Source organism: Sphaerodactylus townsendi, linkage group LG08 (assembly GCF_021028975.2).
Source record: "Sphaerodactylus townsendi isolate TG3544 linkage group LG08, MPM_Stown_v2.3, whole genome shotgun sequence".
In the NCBI taxonomy this organism is placed as follows: domain Eukaryota; kingdom Metazoa; phylum Chordata; class Lepidosauria; order Squamata; family Sphaerodactylidae; genus Sphaerodactylus; species Sphaerodactylus townsendi.
The window spans coordinates 103,757,210-103,784,396 of NC_059432.1; the positions used below are offsets into that span (position 1 = coordinate 103,757,210).

Below are 27,187 nucleotides of genomic sequence, written 5' to 3' on the forward strand. Positions count from 1 at the left end.
TCGACTTTTTACTAAAAACAGAGAAAAAACCCCCCTCATTTATGACTTTGGAGTCTAGCAGAATAAGAAAATCTATATAATAGAGCAAAGTGTGAATTCTATGTAATTAGTAATAACAAAAATTGACTGTATTATAATTTCATAAATGTAACTAGGGAGCAAGTCGTATGTATTTATTTATAATTTAAACTTGATAGACCGCCCACCCCCAAGGGTCTCTGGGCAATGTACAACATATGTTTAAAACTAATAGATAAAACAATCAGAATAACAAAAACCTTAAAACTGTAATACCAAGTTAATATACAATAAAAATATACAATATACAATAAAAACAGAATTTTGCTTTTAGAAAGAATAGGTGACACAAATGGTAATGTGTTCCGTTCTTCCTCGTTTATTATTTAGCATATCTATTGTTTAATATGTAATATTTAAGTGTTTGTGTCTGGTGCCGGGAAATCAAGAGCCTTCCCTTTTATTGTTTTTGTTTATGTTCTCAATTGCTTTTGTTTGTCTTTGGAAACGTTCTGGTAAAATGATACCAGAAAAGAACAAAAAGAGGAAGAGCTTGAACTTATACCCCACCTTTCTTTCCATTTTAGGAGACTCAAAGTGACGTATAAACTCATTCCCTTCCTCTCCCCACAACAATCACCTTGTGAGGTTAGGTGGGGCTGAGAGAACGTGACCGGCCCAAGGTCACCCAGCAGGCTAGTAGGGAATGGGGAAATCTACCCGGTTCACCAGAGAGATTTTCCCTCACCAAGATAGAGAAGGGGGGAATCAAACCCGGCTCCCCGGATTAGAATCCGCCTGTTCTTAACCGCTACACCACGCTGGCTCTCGAGCTCCCGCCCTGCGATTTTTAATACATATCCCAAGGGTTGCACATAGAGACGGTGAAGGCTAGAGCGACTCTGCGCTGGCGGTCGTGGAGGCTTCCCAGCGCTGGAGGATGTGGAGGCGCGACGTCAGCTCCCCTCCTCCATGCGAAGGTTGCGTTTCCGGGTCGGGCCAGCAGCTGCGCTGTAGGTGCGAGGGGAGGCGTCGCCGCCCGGGGCGGCTTGACGGAGGGCGATGGAGCGGGACTTGCTCCGCCAGGCGCTCGGCTTTCACGGGCCCGCGCTGCTTTCTCTCCTCCGCACCGAGCAGCACGACAACCCCGACTTCCGCGGCCTGCTGCCGCCCGGGGGGGCCGGTCTCGAGACGTTGCCTCCTGCCAGGTGAGGGAAAGTGGGCGGCGCACCCCGCGTCGGACCCGGGGAGGGCGGGGCTTGTGAAGGGGCGGGGCCCAGAAATGCAGCCCAACCGGTGGGGCGTTAGAACAGCCCAGCCTCGTTTTGTCCTACAGTCCTATTAAGCATCATTTTATGTGGCTATGAAAGTGTTAAGAGAGGGGAGGTTGCCCCAAAAATGTCTCTGAGCATGTATAGAGTGTCTTCCGCTGGTCACTGACGAACCAAAACCCGCATCTCTAGGAGTACACTCGCCAGGTAGCTCATAGCCCTGCTTCTTTTCTTTCTGCGAGCGATGCACTGGACGCAGCTGGTCTAGCCCTTGGGGACGGGCTAGAGAGCCAGAAGCTCTATGCCTTTTTGTGTGGTTTCTTTTTAAAAAACAAACCAACCCCGATCATTAACAACTGACGAAATACAGAAAAAGAGGCAGTTAAAGCTTAAAGATGCAAACATAACAATCGTAATAGTCCTCACTTAAAAAAATTAGAAAAAAATACACAAATTTTGATTCAGTATCACAGACTTCAATGGTAGTTTGCTCTTGCAGAGTAACTTTCACACAGCAATTTGGGTCTGAATATGTTAGTGCTGAGGGCTGGTAATATTGCTGCTGCATTGCCATGCTTACATCCCTTACATGTTTATGTGAATCCTGAGCCATTAGGGAGTAATTCATGCTGTCCTTGGTTACACTTAACGCCTGATTAAGCAGGTGGTAGAAATCTGAGTTTCAGCCTGAAATTAAATGTGACTTCTGAGCGTTGCTGAAGGCTGAACACACTGAATAAAAAGAGCACAAAAAATGGTTAAAGACGCAAATATCTGAATTGCATCAGCGAGTCTCTAATTATTGACTCACTGTTGTTTGGTGTCAGCTGAAAATAGGGGCTTTATACTTTTGGGTATGACTGAGCATTTAAAAATAGTTGTATGTATAATGCCAGTAAGTGTATTGTCAACTCAATATAAAATTCCCCAAAAATAATAGTAGTGTTTGTACCTTTAAGGAATAAATAATCTCTGAGATCTCTGTGACCGTTGTGGTTATTGTAAGGCAGCCATAACAATATTGTCAGCCTTCAAACCTTGGCATCTGTCAGTAAAAGGCATGGAGGAGAGGCAGGATCCTTTCCAGGACTGTTTTGGCCTCTTGCTCCACACTCAACGGGGCCAGACCACCAGACAACTTACTGCCACGCCATTTGTGCAAGTCACCCAAGTGATAGATGTCACAAAACCTGCGGATTTGGCTAGGCCCAGCCATGACCGCCACACAGCTTACCTGAGTGACTTGCTGCATCATGACTTTTGCAATTTGGCCGTACTTTTCCCAAGGAGAGACTGCCAGTGGAAGGGAAGGAGGGAAAGCTGGGAGCCAGTGTGGTTTAGTGACTGGAGAGTCAGACTTGGATCTGGAGGGGGGCGGGGGGGCAATTCAGATTCCCACTCCGCCATGAAAGCTTGCTGGCCAGGCTAATATACCTGTCATGGTAGCTATGAGGATGAAGTGGAGGAGCATGATGTGAGCTACTTTGTGGAGTTGCCACTGGGGAGAAAGCGGGGCCCGGGGTGGTAAATGAAGCAAGTGAATAATAAAACTGAAGCTGGGGAAGGGCAAATAAAAGAAAAGTTGGGTAGTGAGCAGCAACAAAAGAAGGAGGTACAGATGAGGGAGAAAGCCTTCCTAAAGCCAGGGAGGGTAATATATTAAATAAAATAAATAAATTATGGGGGCTGCCAGAAGTAGAGAAGGAGAAAATAGCATAGGGAAAGGGATATAGAGGAAAATGAAGTAACCCATGCAAGTCTTTTCTTCTACATTACTAAGTTTGGTTCACAACTGCAACATTTCAATTGTGTTTGCTGTTTCAGGAAGGAAAGAGGAATAGAAAATGTTGAAATACAACATTTTATTGCGAAAAAAGCTGATCTCCTTTTTTCGCACTCTTGGAAGACAAATGTGCCAACGACAGCAGAAGCAAGTGAAGAAAATGAAGGTGAGACTTTCGCTGGCATGATAGAAATTGTAAGACTTATATCTCTGTGTGTTCTTTTCGTCTCGTATCCTCATCATAAATGTGAAGGGAGTTGAGGGGTGGGGGGAGTCTCTGTTCTTACTGGTGGTGGGAAACATTGGAAGCATTGTGGGCAAATTAGGAAATAAAAATCCTATATGACCTATATTTTCACTTAAAAGACCTAGTATTTTGATGTCATGCTTACAGCCAATTCAAAATTCTGTCGGATCCAGTGTTCAAACATTGTTTGTACATATCAGTGGGACTTGCATTGCCTTGCAGAAGCAATACAGATTCCTTTAACCCAGGAGTGACGGCCTTCCTCATCTTGCAAAGCCATAGCAGTAAGCTATCACATGGTGGAGGCCTTGAATTATATGAATGGATGTGACTTTAATACCATTTTCCATTAAAATGAGTCAGACCGGAAGGTTCTAAAAACTTTTTCTGAAATGGTTGCCATGTACCTTGTATGTACAAATAATATTTCTTCAGTTTAAAAATACTGAAACCAGCAGTATTGTAACACCTTTTGTTAGATCTGAACAAAATATCACAAAATAGTGAATGCAAGTTCCCTAGGACTCTTCATCAGGACTCTTCATGAGTGTTAAATGCCCTCTAGAAATTAGAAGAAGAGTTTGGATTTATATCCCCCCCTTTCTTTCCTGTAGGAGACTCAAAGGGGCTTACAATCTCCTTGCCCTTCCCCCCTCACAACAACAAACATCCTGTGAGGTGGGTGGGGCTGAGAGAGCTCCGAAAAGCTGTGACTAGCCCAAGTTCACCCAGGTGTTTGTGGGAGTGCACAGGCTAATCTGAATTACCCAGATAAGCCTCCACAGCTCAAGCGGCAGAGCGGGGAATAAAACCCGGTTCCTCCAGATCAGAATGCACCTGCTCTTAACCACTACGCCATTGCTGCTCCTTTGTGAAAATTACTTTGTGAAACAACAAACGGCACTACCATATTTTAAAAAAGTGGTTACACAGTATGTCAGCATGAGTTTTTTCCCCTTCCCCCTCTCTTGCAGATTATTACGCTACCATGCCTCCTTTGGAGCAGTTCATGGATATTCCCAGTGCAGAGAGGAGAGAGCTGTTTTTCCGTGATATCGAACGTGGGGACATAGTGATTGGAAGAATTAGTTCTATTCGGGAGTTTGGTTTTTTCATGGTGCTGTTCTGCCTGCGAAGCGGCGTCATTCGAGAGGTGGCAGATTTAGAAATCACTGTAAGTCACGAGGGTGACAGTTTGCTTCTTCCAAATCTCTTGGTCCAGCTGTTAGAAAAACACGCTGCCTCTCTTCTCATATTAAATAAGTGGAGGGGTTCACTTGGGAGGTTGAAATGGGAGAGATGGGACAGAGAATAGTTCAGAGTTGGCCACTAGTTGGCCACTACATGAGACAGGATGCTGGACTAGATGGACCACTGGTCTCATCAGGCTATTCTTATGTTACTGGCTACCTCTTTTATTGGTTTTTGTTATAGGCTCTTTGTCCATTGAGAGATGTGCCTTCCCATAGCAGCCATGGTGACCCCTTATCATATTATCAAACTGGTGACCTCATCCAAGGTGTGTATCTGTGGTGTAACCTTTTGCTCCCTCTCTGCTCAATCTCTTCGGATGTGTTTGCTCTCGGCGTGCTTCGTGGGCGATCTGCTTGTTTAAATCCAGTGTCGTCGTTTGTTTTAACAGCCGCAATCAAGGATATTGATCGCTACCATGAGAAGCTCACGGTATCGCTGCACAGCTCTGCTCTTTCTCCCAGCCTAGCAAGTACCAAATTAGGAGTACTCAGCTCAGAAGACTTGCCTGTGCACTATAGGTAAGTAGTTCAAATGACGGCAACTTTCTTTAATCAATAATTCTTTTGGCACACTCTGGACTTTGTTTAAAAAGGGGGGTGAGGGAGAAACTCCTGTCCCTGGAGAATGAAGCACAGAACTGGTAATTTTATAGCCCTGTTTTGATGCTACTGCTGCCCACTGGCTTTCCTGCTGCAGGCATTCAGTTGTCCTACATTCCAGCCCTAGACTCAATTCAGTGACTTCCAGCATAGGCAGGAGTTGCAAACACATTTGCTGTTGTCTCAACCTATATATGATTTTTCCCGTTCACTTCAGTGCAGGGGGATAATGTGTGTGCATGCACCCACACACACACATACTTTTGCAGAATTGAACACGATTCTTCTACTGGAACAAGTAGGAAAGCCCGTTCATCAGAATTTTCTTGGACATATTGGAGCACCTGCAGAGATGCTCATCAAGTCCTTTGTTTATTGCGTGTGACTCCGTCAGTGCAGTGACTGACTTGTGTTATCCACAAATGTGTACCTGACGAAGGGAGCTTTGACACTTGAAAGCCCGTATCCCCCAAAATCTGGTTGGTCTCAAAGATATTACTGGGCTCAACTCCTGTTGTGTTAGACAAAAGTCTCTTCTATGAGGCTTGATGACTGCCATGCAGCAAGGGAAAACTGATTGCAACCTGCTGTGTAACAGTTTGCTTTTGTGCATGTATGACTTTCCTCCCCCCACCCCTTTCCATCAATGATTAGTGGAGTCTAGTTGCAAGCTGTAGGCTTCTGGGTGACAGGCAGTGTGTCCTATGGAATCATAGAGTTAGAAGAGACCTCAAGGGCCATCAAGTCCAACCCTGCAATGCAGGAACACACAATCAAAGCACTCCTGACAAATGGCCATCCAGCCTCTGTTTAAAACCCTCCAAAGAAGGAGATTTCACCACAGTCCACTGTCAAACAGCCCTGTCAAGAAGTTTTTCCTGATGTTTAGGTGGAATCTCTTTTCCTTCACATTGAACCCATTACTCCAAGTCCTATTCTCTGGAGCAGCAGAAAACAAGCTTGCTCCCTCGTTCTCTACAGTCTGACACTATAGTCTCCCCCCTTTACCTTTTCGTCATAGAATCATAGAGTTGGAAGAGATCCAAAGGTCCATCAAGTCCAACCCCCTTCAATGCAGGAACTCACATTCAAAGCACTCCTGTCAGATGGCCACCCAGCCAAAAGTGGCAAGCTGGAGGGAACGGCAAGAACCATCTTCCTTTCCAGAACAGCATCTAGAACAGGGGTCTACAACCTGCGGCTCTCCAGATATTCATGGACTACAATTCACATCAGTCCCTGCCAGCATGGCCAATATGCTATGCTGGCAGGGGCTGATGGGATTTGTAGTCCATGACCATCTGGAGAGCTACAGGTTGCTGACCCCTGATCTAGAACATAAGAGACTTGTAGCTAGGCAGATATCTTGCGGGTGTTCCGTCAAAAAACCTCTTCGATAGCAACTTGACATTCAGCCCCTTTGGGGTTTTTTTGATACAGTGCAGAAAAATTAGAATGGCAGCAGAGAGGAGGATGTTCCTAATTCTCTCCCCACTGTCTCTCCCCCCTCCCCCCCGCCACCGCCAGGAGAAGCATTGAAATATCCAGTAGTTTGGAAACATTCGAAAAAGTTCTGCAACACTCCTTGGGTTTCGCCAATCCAGCAGTCGTGGAGTGTCTGGTAGGCAAACTGGGACTGAGTGAATCCAGCCCACCATCCTTAATGAGAAGACTCCAAAGGTAAGTGAGAAATCCCTACCTTCTCTTACAACTGGGCCAGGCTTATTTTATCTGCATGATGGTTGCCTAACCGTGAGGGGTTTCCATTAGCTCTAGAAGCAAGGGTCCAGAAAAACACACACACAGTTCTCTTCTTATGTTCTTAAGAACTTAAGAAAGAGCCTGGTAGATCAGACCAGAGTCCATCTAGTCCAGCACTCTGCTACTCACAGTGGCCCACCAGGTGCCTTTGAGAGCTCACATGCAGGATGTGAAATATTCTTGATCTTGGTGGTGGTTTTCCTGAGCTAACTCCACTAACGAACACCTTTCAGACTTTGTATCTTTTTGACTCACAGCCAACTTGAAATGCAGAGTCTGATTTCAGCTGACTCAGTGCCAAGCGAGACTGTATGGAGGGATACATAAATGTTTTATATACACATCCATCCCGTCTAGAATGGGGCAGTGTCGCTGTTAGGGCTTCATGTCAGAGCATACCTGCTTTCAACTCCTTCTTATCAAGGCTCCGCCGCCCCGGACACACACCCCTTGTGCCCCTTTCCCCTACCTGCTTGCTTGCAGGCAGTTCACATTGACTGGATGTTATGGGTTTTCTGGGCTGCATGGTCAGGGTCTGGTAGTTTTCGCTCCTAACATTTTGCCCCGCATCTGTGGCTGGCAACTGGCCCTGGATGAAGGGATTTCAACATTGCTCTTTCTCTTCTCTTACTTCCTTGCACGCTGATGCTTTCACTATTTTAATAAGGCCCGTGCTTTAAATATAAATGGGCTCCGTTACCCTATTCTGGCGAGTTAATCTCATTGAGGCAATTGAAATAAATAAATGGGTTTAAATGAACCTGTTTGTTCTCATGTATGAAAATGAGTTGGCCAGCAAGTCACAAGGAAGTGGCTGAGAAGGGCCAAGAACCAGCTTATTTTTCTTTTCCACAGTAGCTGTCAGCAAAACCCTGGCGTCTACCAGTGCAGGCATCTTTTGGAGTGCATTGAATCCATGTCTATAAATGTAGTCATCTACTAAATGCCCCCCCATCTACTAAATGCCCCCCCCCTTCTATTCTAGTCTCCTATGCTGGGGTCCCTTACCATCTATGGGACCCCTTCTTCCCCCCCTCTCTTTTGGGAAGGTTTTATCAGAGATTTTATTGCTGACACTGGTTTATATGTTCATCACTGTCTTTATTTTAAATGGGTTTTAATTACTTGTTGTTTAATTACGTTGTTCACCGCCCTGAGCCCTCTGAGGGTAGGGCGGTATAAAAAACTCAAAATAAATAAATAAAAATAAATAAACCTGGAACATTCTCATAAGTCCTGGGAAATTCAAAATGTCCTCGGTTTTCCAGTTTTCTTGCATCTTTTTACTAATGGAGCTGAACAGCAAATCTGTGCCTTCCACTTAGATTTTTGTAGACTTGTCAAATCGAATCATTTTGACATGTTTCTTGATTTTTTTCCCCCTCAGCAAAAATTTCAACGAAGAGGATTTTGCCCCTGCCTTGAGAAAAAGACAGTCTGCCTCGTGGGCCTTAAAATGGTACCTACCCTTCATTGCTAATGTCAAATGTTTATGTGAAGTTGGGAGGAGCAGATAATGTCATTTTTCTTCCAAGTAAATGTATATTGAGCAGCTGGAAACTCAGCCTACAATTTGAGAGAGAAAGACTTGCTTGGGGCTGACACGGTTGATCATGAGCAGAGTTAAGGTGACCACAAAAGGAATAGACCGGTATGCTTAAAGCTTGATGGTGCTTGGCTCTTACGATGTATGCCCAGCTCACAGTACTGAATTGTACTTCTCCAGTGTTGTGCATGTTTGTACTTGATAAATAAAATATGGAAGAAGGTAGAGGTTCTAAAACATCTATGCATGGAAGTATGACACCCCACTTGCAGCTCTAAATGTCCCTGAAATAGATCCCCCCGCCCCCCTCCCCAGTGGGGCTACTGAAAAGCGGGAGATGGGCAAAAATGCCCCCTGGACTGCACCGACCTTTTTGGTGGGATCCAACCTTGGTATGAATCACCCCTTTCTTTTTAGACTCTCTGATGTTAAGGAATTCTGGCAGTGCTACACGAGGGTGATAGACAAGCACTGAAGAGGCATTTAAAAGCTGAAACGTGGTATAGTGGTTAAGAGTGATGGACTCTAACCTGGAGAACCAGGTTCGATTCTCTACTCCTCTCCATGAGGTGCGGATTTTTACCTGGCGAACTGGATTTGTTTTCCCTGCTTCTCCGCAAGAAGCCTGCTGGGTGACCTTGGGTCAATCACAGTTCTCTCGGAACTCTCGCAGCTCCACCTACCTCACAAGGGATCTGCTATGGGGAGGGAAAGGGAAGGCGATTGTAAGCCACTTTGAGACTGTATTGTCGAAGGCTTTCACGGCCAGAACCACTGGGGTGCTGTGTGGTTTCCGGGCTGTATGGCCGTGTTCTAGCAGTATTCTCTCCTGACGTTTCGCCTGCATCTGTAGCTGGCATCTTCAGAGGATCCTCAGAAGATGCCAGCCACAGATGCAGGCGAAACGTCAGGAGAGAATGCTGCTAGAACACGGCCATACAGCCCGGAAACCACACAGCACCCCACTTTGAGACTCCTTGCAGGAGAGAAAATCAGAGTATAAAAAAACAGCTCTTCTACTATCAGCTTCAGTTAATGAATATGTTGGCCATTACCTTTAAACCTATGGCTCTTGCTAGTGTAGTATGTTTATGTCTGAAGATAGACTGATTTGAATTGCAGCGGAAGCCCCACAAGGTGATTTACTGTTTGTTTTTTAGCGTAAAGATTGGTGTGGATTATTTTAAAGAGGGCCGCCACGTGGATGCCATGAACGAGTACAACAAAGCCTTGGAGATTGACGCACAAAACGTTGAAGCCTTAGTAGCCCGTGGAGCCCTGTAAGTGTGTGGTTTGTAACTGAAAGGGTGTCTTTTAAAAAAAAAATCCCGGGGGCATTAAAATACATGTTTTTGCATCACGGTTTTTCTCTTTTCTAGATACGCCACAAAAGGAAGCCTAAATAAGGCAATCGATGATTTTGAAATCGCTTTAGAAAACTGTCCCACCCACAGGAACGCACGGAAGTATCTCTGCCAAACCCTTGTTGAACGAGGAGGCCAGTAAGAGCCCTTTTTGCATTTGCTTTCTTGCCAGAACGTGTGTTTGTGGGGTGATGGTTTGGATGGCCCTGACCTGGAGGAGCCAGGCTAGCCCAACCTTGTTGGATTTTGAAAGCCAATCAGGGTCAGCCCTGGTTGGTACTGATAGCAGTAGCGTACTACCAAAAGTCCAGGGTATACAGCACCGAAGTGGGCGATGAAGTGTAGCAAACTCCCACCTCATACTCATCTCTTGCTTTCAAAATATTGCTTTTACCTTAGAGTTGCTATATGTACATGATATTATATACAGAGCTTTCCATCCTCACTAGCAGTTGGGATGCGTGTAATGATCAGAGCTGTCAGATCATTCCTTTCCCATATAGTGACTCACCCTCTGCTGGGGCAAAGATCATGATCTAACTGTCATGACACCCTTCTCAATCATATCCTCGGAAGCAGGGGCACATTATATATCTTGAATTATTAACTGAACCCCAACCAGAGATGGATTCATCACATTGGCCAGATCCAATACCTTCCCCATTGGTAAAACAAATCAGCTTGATTGTTACTTATCCATCCCTCTCCAGGATCGGGTTTGTCCACACTGCTCAAATCAAGTGGAGACTCTTGCTTGCACATTATTGCTGACTGTCCCTAGAATAGCCTCTGGGCATCAGGAATTTCTCTCCCAGGCTGGCCCTAGACAAATCTGAAAGCGACTCTGACTGTTCTGTTGTGGAGCTTCTGTTAGTGACTCACCCCATGGGGCGGAAGAACAGGTCACGAGCACTATCTCCACGTAATGGTTGAAGCATTTGTACAGTGTGCACACATGGGAGGAAGTTTCTTCCCTCATGCTCCGTAGAGACGTTAGTACGGTCAATTGAGGTTCGCGGTTGAGGAAATTGTATGCTTCCACCTTGGAATATATCCCGAACGAATATGAGAATTATCTTTCATTTTTATGGGCCTTTGTCAAAACCATCATTTTGTGCGTTTTTGAACATGGTACTTTGATACAAGAGCATTTATACTTTGTTGAATTACTATAATCAAACTTCCAAATGGATGTGGGGAGCAGGGCTAGGTAGGCACTAAGACATTTTATAACAGAGAAGGTCTGGCATGTTGAGGTCTGTGGTGGAGGATTATACAATCTACTAACATCTTTTTGTGAGTCCGTGTATAGCTAGTCAAATGTGAAGGAGAATGCACCTCATTTGCCTCTTGCTCTTTCCTTCGTACCTTGTGGAGATGATTGGTTACATACAAATATGTATGTTCTTTGTCTATGGTGGTTTTTTAAGGTTGGAGCCCCTTTAGGGATTCTTCCTTTCCTCAGAGGTTGGCCCCAAATCTGGGCAAAGAGGCATGGGGAAAACGACTTCTGTGGCGATCTGCCCTGTGAGGAGCAAGGGCTGAAAAGGGTGGTTCTCTTAGGCTCAATCCGCACATGCAGAATAATGCACTTTCAAACTGCTTTCAGTGCTCTTGGAAGCTGTGCGGAATAGCAAAATCCACTTGCAAACCGTTGTGAAAGTGGTTTGAAAAAGCATTATTTTGCGTGTGCAGAAGGGGCCTTAGATTTGACAGTGGCCCTCTGGAAAATCTCTAAGCCTAATTTCCTCTTCACTGTTTTCACACTAAATGAGAATATGTGGACGTCCTTTTTTCCCCTTCTGCCTTTTACCTTGTACCTCTTTTGCACCTCATATTTTTAATTTCATCCTCATATTATTTTAGATCTTTTCTCTGTGTTTTTAGTTGCATAAGACATCAGGTTCCTATAAGTGTATTTCAACCTCGCTTTTCATTATCTTTGCTTGAGTTTCTGACCCACGTAGAATCCAGTAGTCGCTCCATCTTTACCATTTGACTCAGGGCCTTCTTGCATTATTGGCTCTTCTGAATTTGCTGCTGTCCCTCCAATTTATATCTGAGAATTTTCATATGGAAGAATCACATGTGAACCAGAAATGTGCATGCCCCTGGGGTGTGGTGTTGTGATTCTTGCAATTGTTGTGACTTCAGAAATAATCGCTGTGGTTGTAACTTTGTCACTTCAGTGGTTGCCTGCATATCTGGGTCCTCTAGGCTGCTTAAGTGAATTTATGGGGGTAACTTGGCTTCTTTGACTCCTGAAATGCCCCTTTAGTAGGCTTTGCAAGTGCCCAGAGATTCTTATATTAATAGACTGTCATAAGTCAGCCGATAGTTCTCCCCCTGTTTGCTGTTTGCATTTGTGAGTCGGGTAAGGAAAAGGAGCCTGCCTGTGCTTTTCTCACTCAGTTCATGCAATGGTTTGACCAACTGGTGCATGAGGAGAAATAATCCAGAAAACCTTTTAGAAATGAAGTAATGTGTAAAAAAAAAAGGTTCTGTTTCATGCGCATGTAAGCAAATTGAGCCATGAAACTACAGAATGCAGGAAGTGAAAATAAAACAAACTAAACTTAAAGCACTTCCATAATCTCCCTTTTTTGGAGATTGGTCATCTTTCCCATAACTGGCTGAACACTGTCAAAGGCTTGCAATTCTGTGTTTCCAGGGGATCCTTGAAAATCAGAGAGCTTTTTTTTTAGAACGTGTTCTTTCCATCCTAATCAGAAAGTTTGCAAATTTCTGGTCAAATATGCGGGATCTTGGTGAGTTCCGCAGGGCCTGTAAGACGGAGTTGTTCCGCCGGGCCTTTGGAGAGACCAGCCGCTGAAGGTGCCCCCCCCCCCCCACCCTTTTTGGCTCTTTACATCTGGGCCTTTTTCCACCTAATGGGACTTGCCGTCCCTCCCTCTTGGGGAGGATTTAAAAATGGGGTTTTGTTGGACGCCTCTTATTATTCGTACTGCTGTTTTTAAAGATTTTAGTAATTATATTTATGCTATATGAGATTTTATGCTGTACACTGCCCAGAGCCCCTTGGGGATGGGGCGGTATAAAAATCTAAATAATATAAATAAATAAATAAATAAATAAATGAGAACCTAACTAATAAACTTTTTGCTTAGAACCACAGGGTTCTTGGCACACAGCTCTTATAGTACAGAGTGTAAAGGAAGTGAGGGGAGATGCGGAGGGGAATTTTGTGGTTGTCGGATTGGAGGAAGCTGTGGAGTCAGAATGCTTATACATATGCCATAAAAACCATCTTGCCAGGTTGGAAGAGGAAGACAAGCTGCTAAATGCTGAGAGCTACTACAAGAAGGCTTTGAGCATAGATGAGACATTTCAAGAAGCCGAGGATGCCTTGTCGAAACTTCGTAAGCAGATGCAGGTGATACTTTACTTTCTCTTGGTGGATTGAGATAGATCACAGGTGTCAAACTTGCGGCCCTCCAGATGTTCATGAACTACAATTCCCATCAGCCTTTGCCAGCATAGCCAATGCTCATGTTGGGAGGGACTGATGGGAATTGTAGTTCATGAGCATCTGGAGGGCTGCGAGTTTGACACCCTTGAGATAGAGGGTGCTAGAAAATGGTACATAAAGAGGCAACCATTCGTTGGGTGTTTGATATGCTCTCCATATCCAATCAGTCTCGTGTATGCATCAGTTACGGAGAATGTTCCTCTGTTTATGAAAACCAAATGTTGGTGTGTTGCTTGATGATTGCTGGGGGGGGGGCAAGATCTGGGGAGGGGGGACGGATCTCAAGCAGTTCAACGAGAATCATGATTACTGGATTCAAGGTGGCCAACTTAGGTAGAGTCTAAGGTTTTCTTAATGTTGGGACCCGCCTATTGTGTATAGCTACTGGAACTATAAAGTGAGGCTGTTCACATTTATTTAGGGTAATTTTCATTTGAAATCACTGGAATTTCCAGAATCAGCTGGCTGTTGTGGGTTTTCCAGACTGTACGGTCATGGTCTGGTGGTTTTAGCTTCTAATGTTTCACCCGCATCTGTGGTGGGCATCTTCAGAGGCATGTCATGGGAAGATAATATTGTGGAGTGGTTTGTGTGGTGAGTATCCAGCTGTCCCATGGAGAGAAGCGCGTCTCACTGTGACAGGTCTTTAAAGATGCAAGCATTGCATGCAGGTGAAACATTAGATACTAAAACTAACAGGCCACAGCCGTACAGCCCAGGAAACCCACAACAGTCACTGGAGTTTGTGTCCAAGCGAGCCTGTTGGAAAGTGACAACATATGGCATGGATTTTTTATTTCAACAGAGTCAGAAACAAATGCTGCAAAGACGACCTTTGTTTTTGCCGTTTGGACCGTATTAGTATAGGCCAGAGATCCTGTAAAGTTTTTCTAGAACTGGGAAGTCAAAATGACCTGCTCAGTTTCTGCCTGGTTGGTCAGCAAGGGAATCTAATTCCCCCTCACAATTCTCGACCCACAGGATTAGTTTGCTAAGCAAGGTGTTCTCAGATTTATTTATGGCATGCATGTTTGGAAGACACAGAGTGTCACTTTGTACGTGCCTGTACTGGTGGGGGGGTTTCCCCTCCCTCCTGCGTTGTGACTCTGCCATGCTAAGTGGGATACCGCATCTATTTTTACCAACACATTTCCACATAGCATTGCCAGCAAAAAAGCATCTTGGAGCTTCTTGTTAAAAATAGATCCGGCGGCCTCCTTTCTTGACTGTTCCTCACTCTCCGGTGTGGGGGAGGCCCCAACTGCAAGAGCATAAACAAACCCACAGAAAGTTGCCTCGAAAGGGTGGGGCTGTTTTCCCGTAATACTGATGGTATGTTTTTCTCTAATGCCTTTTCCTCTGAACTGGAACTGTTGCTGCTGTGTCTGACCTCTGGTGCTGCTCATCGCCAACAACCCGCTGGGATATGATTACGTGTGTAAACCACGCATCAAATTGGGCTGTGGCAATTGCCAAACGGTTTGTATTCATACGTGGCCCCTTCCAATTATATTTTAATTTGGATCGCGTTTTACTGCATAAATGTCAACAACGGTGCTTTCCTTGATTTCCCTCTTCTGCTTGGGTTATTATTTTATCCGGGGCAACTGTTTTTGATGCTTCCTCCCTCCCCTTTCAATTTTCTGTCCATGTCCTCTGGGCTGCTGATGTTCTTGCATTGGGGTACGGGCTTCATTGACCTCTTGGCCTTCCTCTTTTCTTCTAATATGTGGGATTATATACTGGACATATGATCCTTAATGCTATTTGTGCTCATCCCACTGCTCTGTCCTCCATTTATACATACCCATCTTGTCTCAAACCTCATTTTTGGGCACGATACCCTGGGGGGTGGGTGGGAACTGCTTGTTGTTGGGTGGGGGTGGAAATGTGGCCAAATCGTGGGCTTGACCCTGTGGCTTGTTGATGTAATATTTCTGATGTTGGAATTCAAAAAAGAAATCTCTGGAAATGAGAGAGAAACAAACTGCCAAAGAAGAGAGACAGAAAGAGAAGAAAATAGAGACAAGCGTGGAAAAACTGCGTAAGCTCTTAAAAGAAGAGAAAAGGTAATGGCTGTTCTGTTCTGTATGCCACTCTTTCCTTGGGCCTTCCGTTTCGCTCTGCATGCCAATAAGCTGTTTAGCGCTGTAAGTATAGCAGGCAATCCATGTTTGTTGCCTTCTGAAAATGTTTGGTAATGTTTAGTTTGTGGATATTATTTTAGAGGTTATACATATGTAACCTGCCTTTTAAAAGTATCCTGAATGCAGCATGGCGTTTCATGACGAGACCTCGATTCTGAGGAAACGTCTTTCTAAGCTTGCTGAAGATATGTGGCATGGTCCAGATATAAGAACAACTCATCACTTGTAATTATGTGAAAGAACTGGGTGAGTGGGAAGCACACTCAAGTTTGTGGGCACACTCATTTTGGGACAATACGCCTCTTCAAAAAGGTGTTTTTTTAAATCAACAAATAAATCCTCATCCAGTTTTTTCATTGAATCCTGTTTGCACCTGGATTCAACGGTATTGAGTGGTGCTGGCAGGTTAGTGGCTCTCATATTAAACCAGCAAACACAAACTCCGTAGAGACCGTCGGTTATATTTTAAAAGATTTACACCTATAGGGCCATTAAGCGGAACTGCGGTTTTTCAGATGCTTTTAGGGTACAGTCGGAACGTTGGGTTTTTCAGTATCAGTGATAGTCTCAAGGTGAATACCTTGAAAGACAGGAAGCAGAAGGTAGATTTACTGTGTGATCCTTGGGCCCATTCTGTGGCATGAAAACTTAAGAGGTTCATTCAGCAATACTGGGCTTATTCATGAATTTGTGTCTGTAGACTTCAGTAGGGGAAAAGGTTGTAGTTTCACTATTCTTATAGAGCCACCAGCACATATGTCCTTTATTGTTGCCTCCTTGATCTGAGATTGCAAATGCCTTAGCAGACCAGGTGCTCAGGAGCAGCAGCAGCAGAAGGCCATTGCTTTCACATCCTGCAGGTGAGCTCCCAAAGGCACCTGGTGGGCCACTGCGAGTAGCAGAGTGCTGGACTAGATGGACTCTGGTCTGATCCAGCAGGCTAGTTCTTATGTTCTTATGTTCTTATTGAGTTTCACAAGCACAGCACAATGGAACCCTGGCCCCACAAGGAATAACCCTCTACATTACAAAATCCAGAAGGAAGCAATCCTTGTACTCTATGTTTGGGTGCCGGTTATAAAGGTGAACTATAAATGATGGTGGTGATGACATTCTGGTAAAACAAAGACATCTTATTGCACATCAAACAAAAAACTGATTTATAAAGGCTTTTATGGACTAGAACCACTTTGTCAGATGCATGGAGTGTATCTTAGTTCACACAGATTAAGGAGAATAACCATTGGAGTCAAAACTGAAGCTTTATTGCCATCAACTCCACTAACAGCTTTTCTCCTCTCTATGCTCATGCAGTCTGCTGGAAGCCCACTTCATGTGTCTCACCCATATTAGTCCATCAACAATTATACCATTATAAATTAGTTAGGGGGCGAAGTTGCATGGAAGAGACATGAACAAATACTGTTTCCTGCACTTGGTTATAGTTGAGAGTGGCCGATTATGGATAGGGGAGCCTACCTCCTCTCTGCCCCACCACAGTATCAGGCGCACGCCTGAAGTACTCTTGCTTTCCCCCAGGAAAGCCAAGAGCAAGAGCCGTAGGCGCGCGGCAACTTCCTTGTACATCCGTACAAGGAAGTTTGCTGCGCTGGGGTTCAGTTGCCACTGTGGTAATCGGCCAGTGAGGATTTAAGGAGTTACTTCTTGGGTAAGGAGCAGGAAGGGAGTTTTAGAGAGTGGACATTTCAGATCTGTTTTGGCCAGAGCCTGCAGGGATTCAGAAAATCATTGCTAAATAAATCCAGTACCTTTTCACGGACTGGTCTGAATTGTTATTGCAGGGGGGAGCAGTCATCGTTACCTTGTGATTTGAACGTTGATGCCTAACTACAGAAATGACAAGCTCCTGTTGGAGAGGTGTAGATGTCAGATAGCATATTAAAAGACTGTTTTGGCACAGGGAGTGGTATGCAGTAGCTTTTGCTTCCTGGAAAGCCTGTGTAGCAAGAACAGAGTATTTTAAGTCGGATTTCCAAATAAACTTGCTGGGATTTAAAAGCTAGCTTGCACTTCACATAGTTACGCATGTTAAGTAAAATCTGCTTGAATCTGCTCCTCCGTGCCTAAATAAGAGCCTTTCAACACGTAACTGTGCGGAAGGTTAAGAAGTTCAAAAGCTTCTTGACATTCTGCTGCAGAGCTTTTCCCAAGATGTTGAATTTTGGATGCTGTTGGCAGTGCCTCACGGTTAATTAAAACTTCTAGGTTGAAGAAGAAAAGAAAAAGGTCAACTTCTTCCTCCTCCTCCTCCTCTTCCTGTGATTCTTCATCTGATGAATCCACTTCTTCCTCTTCCTCCTCCTCCTCTTCTGATCACAAAAAGCGCAAGAAAAGGGATCGGAACCGGTCCGAATCCTCGCGCAGCTCCAAACACACGCCTAGGAGTTCCTTAAATCAGAGTAGGAAAGACGACTGCTATTCTCCCCCTGCCGACACCGCTGCTTCCTTCCTCAATCAAAAGCACGAAATGGTGAAACTGTTGGAGAAACAGGACAGGTTGTCTCATCAGAAGCCAGACGCGAGTGACAGGAACCGGTATCGCTCGCTCTCCAGGGCTTCTGCTGATGACGAGGAAGCTTATGGAGGTAGGTCTGAAGATTCCAGGGATTCCAGCAGCAGCTCCATGGCGAAGGCGAATAGTCACAAGACGGGAAAACTGGGTAAGGTAGACAGAGTTCCCTTTGACAGGAGGGACGGGGCCGGTCCCTATCGCAGAAAGTCCGATGACAGAAACAAGACGCATTATTCAGGAAAGTTAGAAAGAGATGGGGGGAGGAAAGAACCGTATTGGAAGCAAAGCCCCAGCCAAACCAAGTATTCCACATCTCCAACAGGGTCTAATCACTCCACCAAGTCAGCCAAACATTACAAGCAGTACACCAGCCGCTGGATAAACGAGTCCAGCCAGTATAGTGCTGACACCAGACCCGAGCTGGCGCTGAGTCAGAGAGAGAGGGAGTCTCAGAGCGGGGAAAGAGACTCTGCCAAAGCTGAGGAGGTAGACGAGGAAGCTACCCTCAATGGCAGAGAACCATCAGGGAGCGGTGCCAGGAAAAACTTGCCTCAGAACCTACTCAATATATTTAATCAGATAGCGGAGTTTGAGAGAGAAAAGGGAAGCAAGCGGAAAAACCAATGATTTGCTTTTTAACTTAAGCAAGGTACAAGGGCAGGATATGGTTTGTCCTCTAGAATCACTGGAGTCCCTCCTGTTCATGAGAAGCTAGAAATGTTCATTTTGTTCTTCCCTTCCACCTACTTGTTTATGTAGAGAAGGATAAATATGCAAAGGCTTCATCATATCTCTTTACAGCCGGAAATATCTCGTTATTTAAGCTTGTGCTGGGGTAGGAGGCTGCAAAATTCATAGCTGTTCTGAAGGCTGCCAGCTGTGTTAGTTGGCATCTGACTCGCACTTTACAGAGGCATCCCCCCCCCCCGAGGGCACCAATGACTGTTATTTTGTAATGTTAATAGAACTACAAACTTCAGATGTTTCTCATGAATGTGCCATCCGTGTATATAGCTTGTTTTACAAGTAAAGTTTTAAAAACAAAACCACTTCCCCTGGTTTTCTTTAGTGTCTGTGATTAATTCATTGTTGCTGTACATGTAGTGAGCCCCGTGTCACTGCAGTCAAAGTTCTGCTTTCAACCTGAGTTCAGTCCCAACAGAAATTGGTTTCAGGTTGCCGGGTCGAGGTTGATTCAGTGTGGTGTAGTGTTTAACAGCAGGGGACTCTAATCTGGAGAACCGGGTTTGATTCCCCACCCCTTCACATGAGTGACAGACTCTTATCTGGTGAACTGGATGTGTTTCCGCACTCCTGCATTCCTGCTGGGTGACCTTGGGCTAGTCACATTCCTCTCAGAACTCTGTCAGCCCCACCTGCCTCACAAGGTGTCTGTTGTGGGGAGAGGAAGGGAAAGGAGCTTGTAAGCCACCTTGAGACTCCTTAGAGGACAGAAAGACTGGGTATAAATCCAAACACTTCTTCTACCATTCCTCTGAGATAGTTAAATGAGTACCCAGCTTGTTGGGTTGAGTGTAAAGTATAGGCAACTGGGGAAGGCAATGGCAAATCACCCCATAAACGTAGCCTGCCTTGCAAATGCCATGAAGTGACATCACTCCAAGAGTTAGCAATGACCCATTGTTTGCTTTGGGGACTATCTTTATTGTAGCCTTATCTTTCAACAGCCCATGATGTTCCATGCAGGTTTCCAATACTTTTGGTGTAGTGGGAGACAAGCAGCTTAGTAGAGCTAACAAGTCAGCAAGGGAAAGGAAGTCTGAATGAGTTGGAAGGGGAAATGGTATTTGTCGAGATGGTCAGATTTAAAGGTGTCTCAAATTGTGATTTTAAACCAGAAGGTCTTCAGTCTTGGAGGGAGAGAGCTTTGCGGACCAAACCAACCGTGGAAATAGTTGTATGCGTTTCCTCCCCTCTAATTTGGCTGTTTGAATGCAACCGTTTCCTTTAAAACATTAACAAGCGACACAGTCTTACAGATACTTAATCTGAACACATAAAAGAGTCTTTAAAGTGCTGGTTTTTTTAATGCAGCTGCAATAATTTGGTTTCTTCAGCTTTCTCATTTAAGACCTTTACTAAATCTTTACATAGTTTGTTGAACATAACCTAAGGTTGGTGCGGCTCTACACAGATAAAATGTATCGCTGCTTAATGTAAACATTTCTAAACAAAGCACATGCTCTAACTCCTAATCTCTTAAAACTATAACATATTCCTTACTATGCAACACTACTTTGGAGTCTTGCTATGAGAAGTGCTGGAGCCGCTGCTATGGGTTGAAGGGCGCGAAGAAAGGGCAGAAGTCGGGGGTAAAGTCAAAGAGACAACTTTAAGGTGTGATTGACTAGAAGATGAAGCAGAGCTCTTTGGGGACCTAGAAGGCAAAAAAATACATTTTCTAAAAATACAATCCAAACAATAATCAGGAAGCTGAAAGTTGGACCAATCTCAGTATGCCACAAAACCTGGTTGTTTAAAGTGCATCAAGGACCAGTATTGTTTAAAGAACACATTTCAACCAGTGCTCCACCATTTGCACGAGGAGCACTGAATCAGGTTCAAGCCTTTGGTTTTAATCTTTAAAGCCCTAAATGTCTGGGACCTTTGTATCTGCAGGACTACCTCCTGATATGCTCCTTGAAGAGTGCTTCACTCAACTGGAGACAACCCATTGGTGGTCCCTGTCCCAAAACTATCCAGCTGTCCTTGACCCCAACCACGGCCTCTGGTTCTGGCTTGGCAAAACCCTGTCCAGAGGCCCTCCGGTTGTTCATGGACTATGACTCCCATCAGCCCCTGCGATGAACATCTAGAGGGCCAGAGTTGGACACCCTTGCTGTAGCAGAAGCGTCCAGATGGTTTTGTGACTCAAACAGGAAGCAACCTGTTGCAAACTTCCCTCTGCCGCAAACAGAGCTTGTGAGTCTCTGAAGCATTCGCTTTTGCCGACCGGCCTGTCCAAGACAGTGAGGCGTAAACCTTTCCCTGTCTTCGCTGGCTCAGGGGTGGGCAGGCTGCTCAGTAAGAAACGTTTAGCTTAAAGCCAATAGGACATGCACTTACATGATCGAGGATGATGAGCTGCGTCGAGATGATTGAGAACTAAGATGGCCAGAAGCTACAGGAAGCATTAAATCAGCCTAAAAATTAAAAACAGAAAACAAAAATTGGGGAATACACCAGGCCACCATATACTGACTGTGGGACGTGGACTTTGTACAAAGCATGCACATCTGGGAAATAAATTCACTGAGTCGGAGTTAAGGAACCATGAATGAAATGAGTCTATGAAAAAGATCTTTTCCCTGAGCAACGTTTGGGATCCCAGGACATCAAGTGCTGCTGAGGGTAAGTGAAAAACAGCTTGCTGTCCACTCATTTTCAATTGCACTGCCCCTCGCTCTAATTCTTGGGGTTCCCAACATGGTTCCCGTGGGTGCCAGCCAAGAGTTGTCCAATAGTGAATGGGGTTAGGTGGGCCTCTTGCCCAGTGCCGCTTCCAACTGGCCACTGTGCTTTGACGGCAGCTCTCATTGGTGCCGGTTTTATTCCCTCCCACTGTATTTTTTAAAGCTAGTCCTCACTTCCCCCACTCTTGGATTTCTTCTGGGCGTGTGTATGTGGCTCTGCCTCCCACGGCAGCCATTTTGTGGTTCCCCACTACCTTAAGACAGAGTTCTGAAGATGCGGAAAGGTTTTAAAAGGCTTGGGACTCCCTCTCTAATTCCTGAGTAGCACAAGGGACTGAGGGGGAACGGGGAGGGGGGATCCATTTTGTGTCCCGACTCAATTTACAATTCATTAAACTCAAGCTACTGTCATTGAGAAATATCAAGTGGGCAATAAAGGGTACCTGATCAAAATAGGTCTGTAAGACTGTGCTTAACTCTGGACTTGCGTCAGAAATATCAATCAGCATTTTATCCACAGATTTGCTGAAGTCTTTCAGTTCGCGAAATTCAATATCTTGTTCTTCCAGTGTTGCTGAGCTGGTATTCTTTAGTGTGCGGAGGTCTCTGGACAACCGGGAAACCTTTATAAGCATAAAACAATTACCCAGTTTTGTTTAATAGAAATGAATAGCTGCTGAGGTATTTTTATCTACAAATGCTTTACCAGGAGCTCACAATGCTGACCTCCAATTTTAAACGGCTTTACTTTCAGGCCACACAGAACCTGTTACGTATTAATTTAAACCAACCTGCTTTGCAACTCGTTCCCGCTTAGGGTTCTGGTTGTCTATGTCTTTGGTCAGTTGTAAAATGAGCGCATTTTTCTCCTTGCTTTTTTCTTGGCAGAGAACTTCCTCTTTCAGAAGGTTATCAAGGGTATTTTGCATCGCCTGGAAAAATAACAAGTTCATCTATAAGTTTGTTCAAAACAGCTTTTGAACTATGCTTGCAAGATAAACTAAACAAGGAAAAACACGTGTGTGTGTACACACACACACACACAAGGAAAAACATATACACACATACACACACACACACACACACACACACACACACACACACACATACATAAACACACGCAAATGCATACATATATATTCTGTAGACATTTTCATTTTGGTAAAACAAGCACATCCTGATGCCCCAAGGGGAAATTGAGAGAAGAAGAAGAGTAGTTTTGGATTTATATCCCCCCTTTCTCTCCTGCAGGAGACTCCAAGGGGCTTACAATCTCCTTGCCCTTCCCCCCTCACAACAAACACCCTGTGAGGTAGGTGGGGCTGAGAGAGCTCCAAGAAGCTGTGACTAGCCCAAGGTCACCCGGCTGGCGTGTGTGGGAGTGTTCAGGCTAATCTGAATTCCCCAGATAAGCCTCCACAGCTCAGGCGGCAGAGCGGGGAATCAAACCCGGTTCCTCCAGATTAGATACACGAGCTCTTAACCTCCTGCGCCACTGCTGCTCAAAGTCTGTGTGTGTATGAAGTGTTGGTCAAGTTGCAGCTGACTCACAGCAACACCAGCCTGGGGCTTTCAAGGCAAGGCAATGTGTTTTTTCAAGGCAATGTGTTTTTTGTGCCTTTCGTCCTCCATCTGTTGTTACTTCCCAGCCTTCGCGCTTCTACGCTACTCCTGGTATTTTACGAAAGCCTATGAAGCCTACGAAGCCATGCTGGGTTTGCTGTGTTCTCTGCTTTCGGCTGGTTTCTGCTCGCTTGGTAGCCTCAGCTTTATCGATAGAGTGTGCTCTAGGGGTTGGTGGCAGAAACCCTGTGGGGTGGTCGGTGGCAGAGATCACCCCATGCTGGGCGCAGACCTGGGCATCTCCGGCTGAAGACCTGCGGAGGCACGAAGACCTACATCGGGAGCTTCATGAGTGGGAGACCCTGAACGAGTTGTATTCAGCGGCGGTGAGTGATGTAGCGGGAGGCTTCAGGAAAATCGACCCCGTGGCTGAGAGAGCGGAGACAGGGCCGTCTGGACTGGCCATATTTAATTGGGCCATATTTGACTGGGCCTGCCTGCTATCCCCGATACTGTGGATAAGAACTGAGCCACCTGAGTCCTATGGATGGTGGGAGAGTTTCATTAAATCATGTACAGCCCTGGTAATCAGAGGGGCCTTGGGAGCTACTATTGCCATCGGATTTCAGTCACCCAGTAGCCAAAAAGCTGTGCAAGTAGTGGGACTCAATAGCTCCCCTTCGCAGACGGACTATCAACTTACTGGTTTTGTTGCCTATTGCTGTTTGCTGCCTCTGCCTTCTTCCTTGGTGGCCAGTTTAGGACCGCCAGGGTGCGTGGGCTATATTTGCCATCTTTTGGGGCCTGGTTTTTTAATGCCTCAGGAGACCCCACTGCAACAGTAATAGAGGCATATTATAATATAGATACTGAAGACATCAAGAGGCTGGGCTGCATTCTGCTGTGGAGTTTACCATCTTCTCCCTTCTTGTTGCGGTTATTAATTAAATTGATTAATTAATTAATTAACTGATTAGCCTAGATTAGTTAGTGGATGATTTGTATAATTGTTTTAGCTTGCTTATTGTATAGTGTTAGTTAAATAGATTAGTAAATTAGTGGTGATCTGGAGTCCACCTACGGTGGAGAGTTGCTGCCGGCTGGGATTAGGAGGGACAGTGGGGATGGGGGCACCTCCCTTGGGGTTGGGGATCCCAGTGTTGATGGGATGGGGCAGGTATGACGGGGAAGGCGGTCATATGAGAGAAGGTGGGCTAGATATGGTTATGCTCGTTTCACCTTCTGACCTCCCGACCTATCCCAAGGGATGAAGGAGGTTGGGTTCAGAGACACCTTGCTTCGTCTTTGGTGTTGATAAATGCCAGGTCCATAAATAACAAGACCGCTGTTCTCCGAGAGTTCCTTGGAGCTCAGCAGATGGACCTGACTTGTGTCCAATCGAAACCTTAAAAGCGCAGAAGGCGACCGTTTTAGGGCGCAGGTCAGCGCCCAGGTTTTAAGTGTCTCCACCAATCGCGAACACAGGGCCGGGGTGGCGTGGGCGATGTTGGTCCGAGAGATACCATCCCTTTTAGGGCTATCCCTGTCCCCTGAGATCATTGGTATGGAGTGTGTCGCCTGGAGTGGTTGGCATTGGAGAGTTGGCTGTTCTCCTGGTGTACCGATGCCTTTAGCGCCCAGGAGACGGCTCTGCAGCCGCTGCTAGAAATGGTGGCGGACTGGGCGTACCCCAGACTTATTGTTCTGGGGATTTCACGTCCATGTCGACACCGGGCCATGTAATGGTGGCTAATGACCTGGTGTCATCCATGGCGACGCTGGGCCTCTCCTGAAGTAAATTCTGGCCCCACTCACGAGGCCGGGTCACACTGGATTTGATCTTTTGGGTCAGGGTTGATGTGGTCATATCCTCTAATGACAGAGTGCCATGGTCTGGACTAATTATGCCCTGAGGGCTCGGATAAGCATGCCACAACACTCCCGTCTACGGTGACGAAGGAGATTATGAAAGCCGCTCGCCAAGACTTATGGATCCTGATGGATTCCTGAATGCTCTGCGGGGATCCTGAACCCAATCGCACCCTCGATGGCCTAGTGGCGGACTGGAATGCCCGCCTTTAGATGCCATTGAGGTTATTGCTCCTCGACGCTTTCACCCCGTTCCGGCTGGCTCCGTGGTATACAGAGGAGCCACGCTGTTTGAAAGCGGAGCTTAGGACGCCAGAGCGAGTGTGGAGGAAGTCTGGCGGACGGTGGCTGCGAACATCTTATAGGACGTTTATGAAGGCCTATGAGATGGCTTAGCGCGAGGCTAAGAGAGTGTTCTTCTCCTCTCGCCTGCTAAGTTTCCTCGCCCAGCACAATTGTTCCGCGACATTCGGATCCCTTACCTCTTTGTCAGAGGGTTCAAAAAATGATCAATTGGCTATTAGCTGTGAGGCATTTATGAGCTATTTTGCAGATAAAATCGCCGCTCCGCCAGGTGACCGCCCTGCCACCTTGGAGACAATTAGTGAACTGGAGGCTCCCTTGCCGTCTTTTGGCCCTTGTTGGCCCAGTTTTCCCTGCTCTCTGAAGAGCGATGTTGACAGAGCCCTAGCTGCTGTTAGACCTACTACTTGTCCTCTGGATCCGCGGCCTCCTGGCTTTATTAAAGCATGGTGAATTACTAATCTCACCTGTTGACTATTATCAATTGCTCCTTTGAGCAAGGAGTTTGTCCGGGTGGGTTGAAGGAGGCAGTGGTCCACCCACTCTTAAAAAAGACCGTCGTTAGATCCTGAAGTGATCCGCCACCACGCCCGCTTTCGGAATCTTTCTCGTTTCTGGGGAAGGTAATTGAGAGAGTGGTGTTGGAGCAGCTTCCAGGGTTTTCTGGAGGACGACGGGCTCGATCCCTTCCAGTCCGCCCGCATGGGCATGTGGATGGAGACTGTTCTCGTCGCCGCTCACAGATACGGGCCCAGATGCAGCTTGACCAGGCGGATCGGCGCTGCTGGTGTTGTTGGATCTCACCCAGCGTTTGATGTGGTTGACCACGCATCTTTTGACCCACTGCCTGGCCGCCTCCGTCGCGGGTACTGTCCTTCAATGGATTGCCTCGTTCCTCCGGGACTGGAGGTGGTGCGGGGACCAAGCTTCGAGGTACCTTATTGCGGTGCGCCTCAGGGGCTATTGTCCCGCTGTTATTTAACATCTATATCGCGACCCTGCTCAGCTGGTATCGGGAGCTTTGGGCTGGAGTGCCATCAGTATGCTGATGATACCCAGCTCATTCTGGGTCGGCGGAGGGGAGCGGAAACCGCCCCGCAGCCTCTACAGCATTGTTTGGAGGCGGTTGCTGGTTGGTTGATGCAGAGCAGGTTAAAAACTGAATCCAGCGAAGACGAAATCCTTTAATAGGTCAGCCTGGGGCTTTCAAGGCCCCGGTGTGGAGGTCTCATTGGCACCGCCCCTCGGTCCGCAGAGCCTGGGGTCCACCTGGATTCGCTCTTTCTATGGAGACCCAGGTGGCCCATGTAACCCGGTTCGCGTTTTCCATCTTCGCCAGGCCCGGCGGTTGGCCCTTCCTCCTGGTAGCGGATCTGGCCACAGTGATTCATGCAACGGTCACCTCCAGATTAGACTATTGCAACTCATTTACGCTGGCCTGGCCTTGAGGCTGATCCGAAACTGAAACTGGTCAGCATCGGAGCCCGTTTTGCTTGGCGGTGCCTCTAGAGATCATATCACACCCGTGTTGCACCGTTTGCACTGGCTCCCAGTTGAATTCGAATGCGTCTTCAAGGTATTGGTGTTAACCTTTAAGGCCTTTTACGCGGTCTGGGACCCTCGCATCTCAGGGACCGTCTGGCCCCATATGTCCCACGCCGGTTCCTGCGCCGGGCAGAGGCCAATTTACTGGTGATCCCCGCCTCCTCTATGATGCTGGCCTCCCACTAGGGCCAGGGCTTTTACGGCCCTGGCCCTGCCTGGTGGAATGCTCTCCCACCAGCTGTCCGACCCTCTGCGGGACCTAAACGAAGTTCAAGAGGGCTCCTGCAAGACTGAGTTATTCCGCCAGGCTTTTGGGGAGGCCGGCTGCTGATAGGTGCCCATTAACAACTGAGATCCGCTGTTCCCCTCTCAGAGGAGTTGAGGAGTTAATGGTCGAACGCCATCTGTTTTTTAACTGATTATGAATTTGGAACGCTGCATTTTAACTGATGAATTTTAA

The 27,187-nt window shown here is 46.2% G+C and overlaps 2 protein-coding genes across 4 annotated transcripts in view; one reads left to right on the forward strand and one right to left on the reverse strand.

The window, feature by feature from the left end:
• The first annotated feature begins 1,017 nt into the window (after positions 1-1,017).
• TTC14 (tetratricopeptide repeat domain 14) lies at positions 1,018-19,059 on the forward strand. Of its 3 annotated transcripts, XM_048505931.1 has the most exons (12): positions 1,018-1,226; positions 3,114-3,238; positions 4,294-4,493; positions 4,754-4,838; positions 4,962-5,091; positions 6,700-6,852; positions 8,321-8,392; positions 9,640-9,759; positions 9,859-9,981; positions 13,120-13,237; positions 15,293-15,402; positions 17,707-19,059. In XM_048505931.1, the coding sequence occupies exons 1-12, from the start codon at positions 1,081-1,083 to the stop codon at positions 18,638-18,640; spliced, it is 2,316 nt and encodes a 771-aa protein (XP_048361888.1). In that variant the 5' UTR covers positions 1,018-1,080; the 3' UTR covers positions 18,641-19,059. The 3 variants fall into 3 exon arrangements, 2 of the variants coding, with proteins under 2 accessions (XP_048361888.1, XP_048361887.1); XR_007245273.1 differs by lacking the exon at positions 17,707-19,059 and having other exon boundaries at positions 13,120-14,812; positions 15,293-15,379; XM_048505930.1 differs by having other exon boundaries at positions 13,120-13,274; positions 13,430-17,812.
• Positions 19,060-20,039: 980 nt separating this feature from the next.
• The window catches only part of CCDC39 (coiled-coil domain containing 39), a 40,295-nt gene continuing 33,147 nt past the window's right edge, over positions 20,040-27,187 (reverse strand). The window contains exons 17-20 of the mRNA XM_048506847.1: positions 22,239-22,379; positions 21,891-22,070; positions 21,101-21,177; positions 20,040-20,411 (exon numbers count right to left, since the gene is read on the reverse strand). Coding sequence (XP_048362804.1) covers positions 20,267-20,411; positions 21,101-21,177; positions 21,891-22,070; positions 22,239-22,379 — 543 coding nt within the window. The 3' untranslated portion in view covers positions 20,040-20,266. The remainder of the gene's footprint in view (positions 20,412-21,100; positions 21,178-21,890; positions 22,071-22,238; positions 22,380-27,187) is intronic.

What these genes read in the sequence shown, in the direction of transcription:
- TTC14 (XM_048505931.1), top strand. Translation starts at nt 1,081, where the DNA reads ATGGAGCGGGACTTGCTCCGCCAGGCGCTCGGCTTTCACGGGCCCGCG. An exon ending in TTAATGAGAAGACTCCAAAG is followed by an intron (nt 6,853 to 8,320) that starts GTAAGTGAGAAA and finishes TTTCCCCCTCAG; the next exon opens with CAAAAATTTCAACGAAGAGG. An exon ending in CTTGTTGAACGAGGAGGCCA is followed by an intron (nt 9,982 to 13,119) that starts GTAAGAGCCCTT and finishes CCATCTTGCCAG; the next exon opens with GTTGGAAGAGGAAGACAAGC.